The following is a 15,424-nucleotide window of genomic DNA, read 5'->3' as shown; positions in this document are numbered from 1 at the left end:
AACTTCTCTGCCCCCTCCTCACTCTTCTGCTGCTATTCGCAGGCCTAGCATTGGAAGAACCAGTAGGGTGATGAGGAGCTACTGGGGGCAGGGGGACAAGTGTGTTGTCATGGAAACAGACCCTCTCCCTGGACTCTCAGGCCGCGCGGGCCCTTTAAGTGTGACCCGCCTGGCCACTCCCAATATGGCGGCGCGCCCGCTGACCGCCCCCCCACCCCGGGCGGCACGGGGGGGGGGGGGGGGAGGGGGGGGGGGGCCTGGACCTCCCCATCATGGCGGCGCGGCGGGGCTGTCGCGCTGAGGTCACGGCGGCGCGCCGGGGGGGCGGGGCGGCGGGGGGAGCGATTTAAAGGGACAATGTCCCCCGAGCGGTGGAGGCGGCGGCGGCTGCGGAGGCCGCGGCACCGGCACCGGGAGCGGCAGCGGCGGTAGCAGCAGCGACGGCCGCACCGAGGAGGGAAGCTTCGAACCCCGGCGCCTGACCGGCGGCGCCGCCTCCCCGGTGAGGCCCGGCCCGGCCTGGGGAGCCCGCGGGCGGGGCGGAGCCGGAGCGGGGAGGGGGAGGCCAGGGCCGGGCCGGGACAGGCGGGACCCCCCGGGGCGGGGGGCGGGGGCGGGGCCTGCAGGGGCGGGGCCTGGTCGGGGGCGGGGCCGTTCCGGTGGGGGGGAGGAGCGGGGGTCTTGGGGCAGGTGTCCCCCCCCCCACCTCGGCGCGTCCCACGGGGTCTCCCGCCCCGAAGTGCACGGGCGGAGGGAGCGTCTCCCGGACCCTGACCCAACGAGGGGTGCGCTGGCGCGGCGTCGCCCCTACCCCTGCGACCCCCGGGGGGTGTCCAGGCGGGAGGCCCCTTCCCACGCTGCCAAAGTGCTCCGAAGTTGCGGTCCCGCCTGTTCCCCGCGGGCAGTGCCCACCCGGTGGGCACCCGCAGGTGCTTCCTCTGGGCCTGGGCAGGGACCCCCGCCACGACTGCCAGGCCACGGACTGGCCCCCTGGGAGCCCCCAGGCCCCCGAGGGCAGCGCCTGCAGCCAGGCCTGGAGCCCGGGCCCCGCCCCGGTTGCCTGGGCCCGGCCTCCCCACCATCTCCCTGGGGAGGGCGCCTCATTCCTGCCCTTCACTTTCCGCCGTTACCTTGAAGGTATTTATAGGTGGAGAGGACAGCACCCACCCCCTCACACACTCGGCCTCCCCAGGGTCCTCATTTCTGGACCAGGAGCCCCATCCGTCGTTTTTGTCCGCAGACTAGAGAAATCTTGGGAGGGTGGGATGAAGAAGCCCAGGCTGGGTATGCATGAGGGAGTGTTGGGGAGAAGAGAAGGGGTTAATGCTGGGGTCACTTAAGGCTGTGGGTGAGGGTGAAGGGTTAATGCTGGAGAACCCTAAGGTCCTTCGAGGATAGGGGTCAGAGTGTGGGAAAAGTGCAGAGGTAATGATGGGGGCACTTGAGATAATGTATAGGATCGGGGTGTAGAAGTGGCTGGGATCCATGCTAAAGCAGGGACAGAGGATCTGCTTGTACATGGAAGTGAGAGCACAATTGGGGAAAGTGCAGTGGAGCATGAGTGAGAGGAGGCATCTGGGAGAAGTGATAGGTTGAATGCTGGAAGAAAACAAGGTCCATGAATTTGCATGTGTAAAAAATGGGGTAAACTGAGGCAGCACAGTGCAGGAGCTGTGTAAAGAGGAGTTCCCCGTGGGGAGACTGAGTCATACGGGAGATAGGGGCCATCCGGGTTACAATGCATATGGACAGGGCCTCAGCACCATTTACTTAGCTCTCTTGGGCTGGGAGGGAAACTGAGGCACTGAGTAGCAAGGGTGAGGACTGGAACTTCGAGGTAGGAGAAACTAAGGCAGCATCCCTTTCCCACCTCTCCTGAGCACCTGTCTCTCTGCCCCCAGACTTACAATGCCTTGCTGAGCCAGACCAGCAATTGAGTGGAGCCAGGCAGACAGCATCCATGGATGGGCCCCTGGCAGGCGGCCTGGCCGCCCCAGATCGTCCTCGTGGCCCCGAGAGACTGCCCGGCCCAGCACCGAGGGAAGACATCGAAGGTGGGGCCGAGGCTGCTGAGGGGGAAGGTGGCATCTTCCGGTCCACCCATTACCTGCCTGTCACCAAGGAGGGACCCCGAGACATTCTGGATGGCAGAAGTGGCATTTCTGGTAAGAGAGTGGGCCCTGCGGCCCTGGGGGAGCATCCAGCCTGGTCCCTGAGGTTCAGAGAGGGCTAGGTCACCCAGCCCAGCAGGGGTTGGGATGGGATTCTGATTCTGCTTGGGTCCGGAGCCTTCTCTTTGTGCTCTGCTTATTTTCCCATTTCATGGTTGTGAAAACAGACCCGATGAATGCCCTCCCCCCACAGGGGGTGGCAAGGAGCTGGGGCTTGAACTCGGGTCGGCCTGGTTCCCTCTTCTGAGCTCGTTAATTGGATACAGGTGCACAGCTTAGCACCCTGAGCATCCTGACCTGAGAGCCCACTTGTTCCCCAGGTGTACCCCAGTCCCATCAGTCTGTTCCAGCTCCCTCTTGCTACACTGTGGGTGAGTCCTGCTCCTGAGCCACAGGTTAAAACAGCTTGTGCCCTCTGGTGGCCGGGGAGAGACTGGCTAGTCAGGGACACCAGCTACCCCTTTGTGCCTCAGTTTACCCAGCAGAAGGGGGTCTCATACTGTCCCCACCTCCAGATTTGTTATTCATTCATTAAATACTCAGCAACTACTATGGTGTCAGGATGTTTTCTAGGTGCTGGGGATACAGCCATGAACAAAAGAGGCAAAACTCCCTTCCTACAAGAGGCCTGACATCCTAGTAGGAGAGACAGGCAATAAGCAACTATATAAATAACGTGAGGGCAGGTAGTAACAGGTGCCGTAAAAGTTTTACATAGAGTGCTAGGATCATGCCCGGAGGACCTGGGAAACCTCCCTGAGTGGGTGGAATTTGAATGGAGCATTGAAAGAATGGTGGGAAGGGCAAGCCAGGTGGGGGAAACAGCAGGCGCAAAGGTCCTGTGGTGAGGCGGAGCCTGGTGTGTTCAAGGACCAGGCAGGAGCAGCAGAGTGGTGGGGGCAGTGCAGGCTGATGCACCAGATGTCTCCCTTCATCTCCTTGGCCTGCCCTACAGGCCTTGGTTTCCAGGAACCTCGGGGTACCTCATTAGGAGTTTTCTACATGCCAAGCCCTTTATGTGATCATCTCATGTCATTCTTAAAAGATTCCTTGGGGTAGCCTCAATTATTATCATCCCATGTTCGAGATGGGGAGTCTTAGACCCTGAAGGGTTAAATTAGTTGCCCATGATCCCACAGCTGGTGGTAACCTGGCTTGACAGCCCTGGTCTTCCTGGACCTGCCCCCAGCTCACCCTTAGCAATACTCATGATATTCAGATATTTACTGAGCACCTTCTTGGGGCCACACACATATAGCACCCTCACACTCATGAACCCTGCCATCTGGCTGGGAGACAAACCAGCTACCAGGTGTTATGACATAGTCGCTGTGGCTACAGTGGGTGAGGCCCAGCCTGGGGGCCATCCAGGAGTCCTGGATGAGGAACAGACAGGCAGGGGCCATCTAGGCATCAGGCTCCACATATGCAATGGCATGGAAGTAATGGGTAGCTACTGAAGGTGTTACACAGCAGGGGACAGGGTGAGACTGAGGGCAGAGTATCAGTGCTCAGGGAACATTAGCAATCCCCTCCTCTAGATCACTCATAACCAAGGCCCAGACAGAAGGAGAGCCATGTTCCACGACATGTAACTGGCCAGGGCAGGCCTGAGACCTTGATTTTATGAGAGCTCCAGGGAAACAGGGTCTGGGGTCCCAGAATCCTCTCTGCTTCTGAGGAACCGGTCAGTTCTCTATCTGGCAGAAGCCCCAGGTCTGGCGAGAGAGGGGGAAGGTAAGTAGGTAGGTGCGTCCTCCCTCCCTCCAGGGAATCAGCCAGGCTCCAGAGTGCATGTGCCTGGAGAGGAGGGGGATGTGGCTGCCAAAGGGGGCCAGGCCCACCCTAAATGATGTCCTTGAGTGGATGGGGGCTTGGGGCAGGGGTGGCTTGACTTGGTTGGGGGGGGGTCACAGCCTGGAGGTTAGATGAGGGCCTGGGCTTGGGATGCAGCGCCTCCCCTGCTGTCCTCTCAGCCTGCTCGACCCCCCTTCCTGGCTTGGGCACCTGCCCTAGGAGTCTTGTGATGTCTATAAATAGGAACAGCCTCTGGGGCTGCTGTTCCACCCTGAAGCCTGGGCCTTCCCTCACCCTGCCCCTGCCCTTGGAGCCCCCCAAGGGTACCCCTGGAGTGGCTACTTCCAAACTTCTCTGTCTGCACACGGATGCGTCCACTGCCTTCTCTGTCCTCCATTATGCCTATTGACTTGGAGCCCCCACAGCCTCCTTGCAGCCCCCGCCTGATGTTTGGCCTCTCTCTCCTCGGCTCCTGGGTGCAGCCAAGGCTTAGGGGGCTGAGATGGTCCACAAGGATTGATGGGAGTCTGGTGCGTGCCTGGCATTGGGACCGGGGGCCAGGGAATGAACGACATACTATTTCTGCCCTTGCGTGGGGACCCAGGCTGGGGAGGAAATCAGAGCATGGAGTGAGCTCTGGGTCCAGCCTCCAGCTTCCAACCTGGGATACCTCCAAGCCAACCCCGACCCCCGTCCCAGGCACCCTCACAGCCCTTCCTTCCTCCCACCGCCGCCTCTCCGGATGGAGCATGTACTGTGTGATCTCCTTGGCATCCGTCGCTGGCCCTGTGAGATGGGTGGTAGCTGTTCCCTTTATACAGAGGAGGAAACAGGTGGGAAAGGTGTGCCCTTCAGTCACCACTGGGCCTTGAACTTGGATCTGTCTGCCTCCAAAGTCTAGATTCATGGTCACTTTGCCAAGCTGCCTGGCTTGGGGTTCAAGCTGCAAGTGGACACCCTTCTCATTTTCCTTCTCTCATTTTCAAACCCTCTTGGGGACCCCCAAGATAGCAGGAGTCCATGAGGGCCCCTTGGCATGGCCACTGCCAAGGGCTGCATCTGGGCACCTCGTCAGACCTGTAGGGACTTCTGGATCCCCTCTGGCCATGGAGGCCTCTGGGCAAGCCCCCCAGCCCCCAGGTGTCTTGGACACGGGGCCCTGCTTGGCCTGCTTCCTCCAAAATGCTGCCACTAAAAATAGGAGCCTCGCTGGAGCTGCTCAAAGAGGCCAACACAGCCCCCTGGCTCATGGAATCCTTAGACAACGCCAATCACAGAATCAACGAATCTGGGACGCCCAGAATCTCCAGAGCTGGGGTCCCAGAATCTCAGAAGCAGGATGCCCGCACCCTCAGACCTGCACCTCTAGGCTGTGCGGGGCTTGGTGCCACTGAATTGCTTGCCCTCCCCTGAGTAGCTCACATTTATGACTCCTGTGTTCTCAAGAGACCCCATTTTTTGAGATCTCTGTCCCTTGGGTGGTCCAGGCCTTGCTTTCCCAACCCTCACACCTTCAACATGCACCTCATCCTTCCGCCCTGACACTGGCCCCTGCAGTCAAGTGTACCCCTGGTCTGGCCCTGCTCCCCATCCGTCTACTCTAGGGGTCCTCAAATGGGGGGCGGTTCTGCCTGCAAGGGGCCTTTTGCAATGTCTGTAGACATTTTTGGTTGTCACGATGGTAGGGCCAGGGGCTGGGGGCCGGGGGGGCGGGTGGGTGGTGCTCCTGGCACCCAGGGGGGAGAGGCCAGGGATGCCGCTCAGTGTCCTACACCACACAGAGAATCATCCGACCCTACACGCGGATAGTGCTGAAGTTGAGAAACTGCTCTAGAAATGCAAATTCACGTACCCCCATCACCACCCTCCCCTTCCAGAGGCCATGTGACAGTCACAGCCCTTCTCTCAGGCTCAGCAGAAAGACCCTCAGCCAGTGACCACAACTTTCTGATTCCCCACATCATCCCTGATGGCACTTTTAATTCTTTGGCTCCTGTCAGCTCTCAATTTCCTGGGCAAATTGAACCGTGGGGGATCAGACAAAGAGCTAGCCCTGGACCATCCTCCAATTGAAGTTAATCCAGCAATTGCATCTGTCAGGCTCTGGACGGGGCACAAGTTCCCCCCGTGTGTTAACCTTGGCCCAGGCAATTGGCCTGCACCCCAACTGGCACGTTCACCCATGTCAGGCGAGTGCGGCGGGCAGAGGAGGCACAGGCCAGGATTCCTGTGGTCGCTCCAGGCGTTGGCTCCACAGGCGGATAATGGAGAGTTGGCTCTATCTGTGTAAGGGGTCCCAGGAGGGGATTTGATTCTAGGACTGAGGCCTGGAAGGGGGCCTGGGAGGCAGGGATAGGCCCTTTGCAGCTCGGGCTTAGGGCTCCTCACTCATCAACTGGCGACTATTGGTTGCACACTTGCTGTGTGCCAGGCACTGGGATGCAGCAGTGAAGGAGGCTGAAAAAGTCCCTGCCCTCAGGGGGAGCTTACCTGTTTGCAGGGACTCGGGGAAAGCAGTCATCCATAGTGGAACAAGGCAATTTCAGAGAGTTCGAAGACAGAAATGAAACAGGAGACAAGAGAGAAAGTCATAGGGGCTCACTTTGGTCAGTGGCCAGGGAAGGACTCTCCAGACAGAAGAAATAGCCAATGCAAAGGCCCTGGGGCCAGAAAGGGTTGGGTGAGCTTGAAGCATCAAGAGGAGCCAGGACAGAGTGAGTGAAGGTCAAAGACAGGGAGCTGAGGCTGGAGAGACCTGCTGTGGAGGTCCGACCTCTCAGGGCTTTGCAGGTAGTGGTTGGGAATCTGGCTTTTATTATAGGTATGATGAGAGGTCAGGTGAGTTTTAACCAGGGTGTGATTTTTAAAAATCACCCTGGTTGCTGGGTGGGGGCAAAGAGAGGAGGGTTAAAGGCAGGATACCCCATGGGTCCCCCAAGAGACTCTTCCAAAGAAACCCCTTTCAAGGCTCAGGAGTGCAGAGGCCAAAGGCCTCTCAGGGGAGAGGGGTGGGGAGCCAGCTAGGCCCTTCCGAGGTGCCCGGCAGGGCTCCCGGAGCTGGGGTGTTGTGAAGGACCCCGGCCAGGGGGACCCCAGCCCCTCAGGGTCTCCCCTCTCTGTTGCAGACGGGCAGCCCCATCCCGGCCTCAGCGAAGCCCTCCCCCGTGCCACCTCCGCCACCCATCGGATCAGCAGCTGGTGAGTGCCACGCTGGCCCTGACGTCAGGGAGGGCAGGGGGGCAAGCAGGATGTGCCTAGGCCCAAAAGAAGCCCCCTGGGGAGTGAGAAGGGGAAAGGAGGGAATCAGGAGGCCAGGAAGGAGGAGGTGGCTCCCGGCAGACAAGCCCCTGGGCGTGTGCAGGGGGTGGGGAAGACTGGGATGAACACAGACAGTCAACTCTCATTATCCCTGCCAGGAGCAGGGCCAGAGGGACAGGAGCCTGAAGGTTAGACCCTTGGAGTCCTGTCTCTGCCAGGTGGCCCTTAGCCTGATGCCAGGCCTCTCTAAGCCTCAGTTTCCCCATCTGCAAAATAGAGTCCCTAAGATGCATCTCACAAGCTGGCCTTGAGGACCCAAGGGAGGTGGGACAGGAGCAGGAAGTGACAGCAGTGGTGACAGCAGGGACCCTGTATTAAGTCTTGGTGGGTGCTAATATGCAAATAATATTTGTACCGGGTTAAATGATAGCTTTGGCACAGGTTTACCCCACTGAATCTTTGCCATGGCCCTGGGGGGATGGTCCTGGTAGTATCACATGTCACCGATGGGGCTGAGAGAGGTGACCCCCTGCTTTCCGCTCAGCCTCTTGGTGGAGCCATGTGTTCACCTGTTTGGTGGACACGATCGATAGCCCCTCTTGGAGTCAGGGTCCTGAAAACAAAGGGAGATTTATCAGGGACAGTGATAAGAAGAACCCATGTTGACTGCGGGCTCACCAGGAGCCAGGCATCTAGTGAAGCGAAGCATTCCCCCCAGCACTGAGCTGTGTCCTCCTCTCCTTACACTTCATGGGGTCAAGGCCCCCATTTGAAGGATCGTAGCTGTGATTGTTTACAACAAATTTTTTTTTTAACATTTATCCATTTTTGAGAGACAGAGAGAGATGGAGCGTGAGTGGGGGAGGGGCAGAGAGAGAGGGAGAAACAGAATCCGAAGCAGGCTCCAGGCTCCAGGCTCTGAGCTGTCAGCACAGAGTCTGACACGGGGCTCGAACCCACCAACCGCAAGATCGTGACCTGAGCCAAAGTCGGGTGCTTAACCAACCAAGCCACCCAGGCGCCCCACAGCTGTGATTATTTAAATGAGCACATACCTCATGTAAACTTTCCTTTGATTATGGATACGAGAAAGCTCCTTAGGTGCTGCATAAGGACACAGAGGCTCCTGGTTTTTGGGACTCGTCCCCATTTGTAGGATTGGAAAACTGAGGCCCGGTGAGGTTGCTTCGCCTTCCCCCTTCCCCCAAAGAAGGCCAGGGTCCTTGGGGCTAGAGGCTGAGCAGGATCCTTCCACCATTCCTGACTCCACCCTTCCTGGAAGGGAGCTGCAGGGGAAAAGTGCATTCCCTTGAGTTGTTTACGCCACAGAGTTGCACCAAATTTGCTGGAGAGGTGAGACTAGATGAACTAACTCACCCCAGTTTGGGGGCACAGATCAGAGCCTTGGGCCCTCCTGGGGGACAGATGAGAGTTGACTGTGCCACCAGACTTGAGGACATGCCTTGTGACCCTGGTGTGACCCCTGATAGACCCTGTACACTCTCCCACCATGCAATGGGGCTGGGCTATATAGACAGGTGCAGCCTGGGAGCTGGATGTGTTTTCTGGTCTAACAGCTCTGGACGCGCCACCCGCACTCCCCATACCTCCCCACCCTCACCTCCATGTTCCCGGCCCCTCTGAGGTTGCCCTTGGGCTGGGTCTCCGGGGCTTGTCTCAGAGCCTGCGAGGATCCCCTCCCCTGCCCAAGGAAGGGAGACTGAGTCCCATGGCTAACCTGTCCCAATTGGCACTTCCTTGCAGTTGCTGGGATGGAGGCAGCCTGGACTTCCAGCCGGGCTCCCCACCACCCCACCTCCTGGGCCACTTCCCTGGCCCCCCTGATGGCCAGGGGACCTGGGAGCACCCCCTGGTCCAGGAAGCCAGGGAGGGCCTCACATCTGAGCAGAGGTTCGAGGACTCGGTCATTGTGAGAACCATGAAACCCCACATTGAGCTCGAGGGCTCTAGAAGGTTCTTGCACCATCAGGGTGAACCGAAGCTCTTGGAGAAGGCCTCCCGGGGCCACCCCAGGTTCGACTGGCTCCGGGACACAGATGAGCAGGCCCCACCCCAGGATGCAGGGCTGCACCGGGACCTGCCACCCCAGCCCCTGCCCCTCACCTCCTTCAGGACGGTGCTCGTGCCAGTAGAAGATAGCGCTAAGTCACTGGATGTGACGGTGGTGGACACTAGGGAGCACCTGGCAGACCTTGAAGGGCTGGCCCAGCCATCCGACTGGGGCCTGCCCAGGTCGGCCTCGGAGGTGGCCACACAGACCTGGACAGTGAACTCGGAGGCGTCCGTGGAGCGGCTCCAGCCGCTGCTGGCCCCGGTCCGGACGGGGCCCTACCTGTGCGAGCTGCTGGAGGAGGTGGCCAAGGGGGTGGCCAGCCCAGATGAGGACGAGGACGAGGAGCCGGCCGTGTTCCCGTGCATCGAGTGCAGCATCTACTTTAAGCAGAAGGAGCACCTTCTGGAGCACATGAGCCAGCACCGCCGAGCCCCGGGCCAGGAGCCCCCCGCCGACTTGGCCCCGCTGGCCTGTGGAGAGTGTGGCTGGGCCTTTGCGGACCCCAGTGCCCTGGAGCAGCACCGCCAGCTGCACCAGGCCTCCCGGGAGAAGATCATTGAAGAGATCCAGAAACTGAAGCAGGTCCCGGGAGATGAGGGCCGGGAGGCACGGCTGCAGTGCCCCAAGTGCATCTTTGGCACCAATTCCTCCAAGGCCTTTGTGCAGCATGCCAAGCTGCACGTGCGTGAGCTCCCGGGCCAGCCCGCCAGGGAGCCCTTTGGGGGCGGCAGCGGGGCCGGCAGCCCGGGCCCTGATGCCACCGCCCTCGCCTATCGACCCTACCGAGGCTCCTCGGGGCTCAGTGGCTGCGTTTTCTGTGGCTTCCCCGCGCCCAGCGAGAGCCTGCTCAGGGAGCACATGAGGCTCGCGCATGCCCACCCCCACTGGGAGGAGGATGCCGAGGCTTTTGAGGAGGACCCTGCCAGCCAGCCGGGCACCAGCCAGGAGGCATATGCCCGCTTCCCTGATGCTGCCGAGGACTACTTTGGCAAAGCTGAGCCGCTCTTGGCCCCCACGTGGCAGGAGAACCCTGCTGGATATGACCCCAGCCTGGCCTTTGGCGCAGGCTGCCAGCAGCTAGGCATGAGGGATTTCCCACTGTCAAAGCCACTTCTGCGCGGCTCAGATCAGAGGCCCCTGGGAAGGCCAGCCTTCCCCTCACCTCTCGCATCTGCCCCCTACTCCTTACATCCCGGTAGAAACAAGAGCGTGGTCCACCCGCAGGGGCTCCCAGGCCAGCTGGGGGACCGGAGACACCCTTGGAGCGAAGAGGAGGAGGAAGACATACCGCTGGCCTCGGAAATGGACTTTTCCCCTGAAAATGGGGTCTTTCCACCCCTAGCTTCCCCTGGCCTCATCCCACAGCTGGCCCTGGACCTGAAGCGGACTTTCCGAAAAGCTCTGAGGGCAGCTGAGGCCTCTCGGGCACAGCGGCAGCAGCTCCGAGGGATGGTGCCCGTTGTGCTGGTGGCAAAGCTGGGGCCACAGGTCATGGCTGCAGCAACCCGGGTGCCCCCACAGCTGCAGCCCGAGGAGCTGGGGCTGGGGGGCACTCACCCCCTGGACTTCTTGCTCCTGGACGCGCCATTGGGCAGCCCGCTGGGGCTGGACGCGCTCTTGGATGGGGACCCGGCGGTGGCACTGAAGCATGAGGAGCGGAAGTGCCCCTACTGCCCGGATCGCTTCCACAACGGTATCGGCTTGGCCAACCACGTCCGGGGCCACCTGAACCGTGTGGGCGTCAGCTACAATGTGCGGCATTTCATCTCTGCCGAGGAGGTGAAGGCCATTGAGCGCAGGTTCTCCTTCCAGAAGAAGAAGAAAAAAGGTAGGGCGGCTTCGCTCTGGCACCCACCTCCCTCCGAGGCCCGCGAGACGTGCAGCTGGGCAGCTGAGCTCTGAACCGAGCAACCCTCACTCTAAGTCCTCCCATAGCACCAAGCAGGGGGAAGTCAGGGCCTCCCCTTCTGGAAGACTGGGAGCCGCGGCAAAGGCCACTGCATCGGTGGAGGTGTGGGGACGCCCCGATGCCCTGGCCCTTCCAGCAGCTGGAGGAAGGAGTATGGGCAGAGGAGGCAGCCCCAGGCAGGGAATTTCACTAATGTCTTCACTCAGCGAATATTTATTGAGAGAGGTCCCCTCTGTTCCGGGCATTTGGGGGCACAGCAGGGAAGGAAATAGCAGTCCCTGCTCTCTTGGAGTTCCCGGCCCAGTAATAGGAGTGTGGGACCCTGGCCGGCCTCAGAAACCCCAGGGCAGCCTGTGAGCTATGCAGATTCCCAGGACCAGGGTTCTGATTCTGGAGATCTATCTCCAACAGGATTGCCCTGGGTGCTTCTGACGCTGGCGAACGTGGATCCCACTTGGGGGAGGTGCTGGTGTGGTGTTTGAGAGCGTGTGTGCGCATGCGTGCATGTGTGCGCGTACACTGGGGGTCAGGGTCGGGGGCAGACAGCCACAAAACCAGGCAGTTATGGTGGTGAGTGACCAGGGCTGTGATGGGGAAAGCCAGGGGCTGGGGAAGCTGAGAGGAGGTCCCTGACTCTGCCTGGGGCTGTTGGGGGGGGGGGGGGGGGGGGGGAAGCAGACTCCTAGGGGAGGGGATCCCATCCATTTGGCCATTTCTTCATTCAACAAAGATTTAACTGACAGCACTGGAGTGACAGTGAGCAAAAATAGGCGTGTACTGTAGACACGAGAAGGCTCTTAATCGAACGTTCACCCAAAAGATTGCAAATCCACAACTAGAGAAGTTTCTGAGGGTGGAGTCCCTGATGCGAGAGCTAAGTAGGGGGAAATCTGGAAGGCCAGGCACATAAGGCTTCTTGGAGCAGGAATTGCGGGAGGATGTGTGAGCTCACACAGGCAGGAGTGTGAATGGGAAAGGGAGGTGTCCCGGGTCAGGGATGGCACTGGCTGTGTGATCTGTGGAGAGTGGAGGGTGGAGGGTGAGAACCCCTGGGAACGGGGATGGCTGGGGCCAGAGAGTCACCCCTCCAGGCAGCCCATGTCCTCTCTCCCTCCACAGTGGCTAACTTCGACCCAGGCACCTTCAGCCTGATGCGCTGTGACTTCTGTGGGGCTGGCTTCGACACCCGGGCCGGCCTTTCCAGTCATGCCCGGGCCCACCTGCGTGACTTTGGCATCACTAACTGGGAGCTCACCGTGTCACCCATCAACATTCTACAAGAGCTGCTGGCCACCTCGGCTGCTGAGCGGCCCCCCAGCCCCCTGGGCTGCGAGCCTGGGGGGTCGCCTAGCGGCTTCCTGACCTCCCGCCGGCCCCGCTTACCTCTTGCAGTGCCCTTTCCACCCACCTGGGCTGAGGACCCTGGGCCAGCCTACGGAGATGGTAAGGGGAGAGGGTGCAGAGGGGGTTGGGGCCCTGACCCTCCTCAGGGGCCCAGAGAGATGGGGGGTATGAGGGGGTCAGCCACTCTGCTTTCCTGGGAGGGTTTCAAGTCACTTTTCAAAGTATGTTGACAACTGTCCTCACAACTGCCCTACCATGTAGGGGTTATTTCTCTTTTACTCAGGGGCTGGGCCAAGACTGCTTCTGGATCCAGTTAGTCCCTGCCCTGCCTGACAGTGACTTTAATGCATGCTTATTCAGCTCTTACTAGGAACCAGATAGGTTCTAAGCACTTTACAAACACAAACTTATTTATATCCTGACAACAACGATATAAGGCTGGTGTTATTATAATCCCCATTTTACAGATAAGGAAACTGAGGCACAACGAAATTCATTAATTTGCCCAGGGACACACAGAAGTGGCAGAGCTGGGATTTGAAACCCTAGACAAGTCAGGCTCTACCACTCTTGGTCTTAAAAACGTCTTCTATCTAGAGCAGTGCTTTCCGATAGAACTTTCTGAGATGGAAAGGTTCTCTAGATACGTGTTCTATAGGCCACCACTGGCCGCCTATGGCTGTTGAGCACTTGAAATGTGGCTAGTGCAAGGTTAGTTGCAATTCGCTCAGACACTGCAGATCTAGAGTCCACATTCTAGATTTTCATTGGTGCCTACTTTGTCCGGCAGCATTTATAACCCCTCCCGTAACTTGAGTGCTTGTGTATACTAAAGTTTCATCGTATTTACGCCTCAAAACAATTCAGTGCAGCTAAGGATTGTTGTGTTCTGGTTTTACGGAGAGAGAGACTGTGGGTCCTCTGCTTTGCCACACAGCCACAAAGCAACAGAGTGAGACTTCTGAACCATGTTCGGTGGTCTCTCCAGGGGAGGATGGCTTGGGAAATCCAGAAGTAATATTTTGGTGAAGGAGCCTGGGAATGGGCACCACTGAGGGGGCAGAAAGGTGAAGGCCCCAGCCTTGCAACGGCTGACTTTGTGGGAGCCCTTACTGAATCTTGAAGCAGAGAACTGGGCAGTGAGGAATAGGTGGGCTCTGGGGAATGCAGGAGGTCCCTGAACAGGGGGAACTGTCCAGGGGCTGCTTGGGGCTGAGTTTCCTTCTGTTTCTCCTACCTGCAGCTTCCAGGGTCCTACCTAGATCTGTACTCTGACCTCCACTAGACTCATCTGTAAGCCCCCTTACTGGTGAAGGAGACCTGAGGGTCTGCAAAGTGGAGGGTGGCACTATCAAAGCCCCTCTCCTCCTTGGATAAGACTAAGGCACAGAAAGGGCATAGTGGTTGGTGGAGGTCACAGTTTCGAAAGAGACTGTAGGGATGTGACCTCAGTCTTCTTGCCTCTGCTGAAGGCTGTCCCCAGGCATTCAGCTCACACACCTGGCTAGGTTTGTGGTTTCTCAGGGGTGGCTGAGAAGTGGAGCTGGCTCTGAGGTTGACTGGGAGGCACAGGAGGTAGTTTGTAAGTTCCAGCCCTGCTGCCTTCTTTTTCTGTCACTCAGGTAGAGGCCTGAATGTCAGGCTCACACTCCTTACTTCGTGCCTGGGTCAGGCCACCCAGGGATGGTAGCATGTGCTCAGCAGTCAGGTTCAGCTTTGGTCCACTTGTTCCTAGGAGAAGACCAATGTGCCAGCCCCTAGTTATGTGCTGATGGATCCGGCCAAGCCATTGGGGTGCCAGGATTCAGTCTGGTACTGCCCTAGCCTTGTCCGTAGGAGGGGAGGCCCTGATCAGTCTTCCAGTTAACACCTGGTGAGCAGGAGGGCCGTTAATGAGTGATTCAGAAGATCCTGGAAGTCTTGCCTTGAGGAAGGATGCCCAAGATTAAGGCTAGGTCCTGGCACCCGCCCTGCCCTGCACAGTTGTTCTTAGAAGCATCTCCCACCTAAGTGAGCCGTAGGGGGCGGGTGCCAGGTTGGGGGCGGGACAACGGTCAGATTCTGGCCCCACCCAGCTGTCAGGGACCAGCTGGGGGCGATCGGTTTGGTGTCGGGGAGAAGCAGGTTGTGCCTGGAATGAGGTGACGGCGGTCGTGTGGGGAGTTCCGTAGGATTGCGGGACGGCGCCGGAGGGGCTGGGGCGGGGACATTTGGATACCAGGATGATGTTGTGGGATCCTCGTAGTTGGGATCTGGTGTCTTCCAGGATCTCCGACACGGAGGGCAGTCTTCCAGGATAGGGAAAGGAACAGGGTCCCGGCGCAGTTTCTAGCTCCAGGCGTCGGGGCTCCAGGAGCCTGAATGCTGTTAAGGCAAATGCTTGTGGCCCGAGGATTCCCATTCTAGCCTTAGGAATGTCCAGGGTTGGGGAAGAGTGTCCCAGCCCGTCCAGGCCAGGGGTGCAGTTGGCAGCCGGGCCGAGCGTGGCTTGTGTGCTTCCGCGAGCCGGTGTGCAGGCGGCTCCCTGAGGGTCCGGCCCCATCCCCCGCCCCCCCCCCGCCGGCCCGCTGGGCCGGGACAAGTGTTTCGCTCGCGGCGCTCGGCGCTCGGCCGGCCACACTGGGTGCGCCCCGAGGGGCGGGGCGGAACGGAGCGGGCTCGGCGGCGGCGCTCGGCGCTCGGCGCTCGGCTGCTCCCGCCTGGGGCGGCCGCCCCGCGTGCGCCGGAGCCAAGATGGCCGCCTCCACCGCCCAGTGCCGAGTGACAAAAGCGGAGAGCAAGGCGGCGGCGGGGCCGCGCGCGGGGGGCGCCCGGGAGCGCGCGCCCGCTGGGGCGCCCCCGCCCAGCCCCCCGAGCCCGGGCCCCGCGGCC

General features: G+C 59.8%; 1 protein-coding gene and 1 long non-coding RNA gene across 4 annotated transcripts in view; one reads left to right on the top strand and one right to left on the bottom strand.

Moving 5' to 3' along the window:
* Nucleotides 1–1,181: 1,181 nt before the first annotated feature.
* The window catches only part of WIZ (WIZ zinc finger), a 25,139-nt gene continuing 10,896 nt past the window's right edge, over nt 1,182–15,424 (top strand). For all 3 annotated transcript variants that reach the window (XM_049640086.1, XM_049640085.1, XM_049640087.1), the window contains exons 1-4: nt 1,182–2,165; nt 7,094–7,166; nt 8,991–11,128; nt 12,329–12,652. In XM_049640086.1, coding sequence (XP_049496043.1) covers nt 1,961–2,165; nt 7,094–7,166; nt 8,991–11,128; nt 12,329–12,652 — 2,740 coding nt within the window. In that variant the 5' untranslated portion in view covers nt 1,182–1,960. The remainder of the gene's footprint in view (nt 2,166–7,093; nt 7,167–8,990; nt 11,129–12,328; nt 12,653–15,424) is intronic.
* Nucleotides 7,582–15,424, bottom strand: part of LOC125929157 (uncharacterized) — a 9,152-nt gene continuing 1,309 nt past the window's right edge. Inside the window, exons 2-3 of the long non-coding RNA XR_007459813.1 lie at nt 8,282–8,512; nt 7,582–7,839 (exon numbers count right to left, since the gene is read on the bottom strand). This is a non-coding gene — a long non-coding RNA (uncharacterized LOC125929157). The remainder of the gene's footprint in view (nt 7,840–8,281; nt 8,513–15,424) is intronic.

This window comes from Panthera uncia, chromosome A2 (genome assembly GCF_023721935.1).
Source record: "Panthera uncia isolate 11264 chromosome A2, Puncia_PCG_1.0, whole genome shotgun sequence".
Lineage (NCBI taxonomy): Eukaryota > Metazoa > Chordata > Mammalia > Carnivora > Felidae > Panthera > Panthera uncia.
The sequence above is the reverse complement of the archived record's forward strand: the minus strand, read 5'-3'. Positions and strand labels throughout refer to the sequence as shown.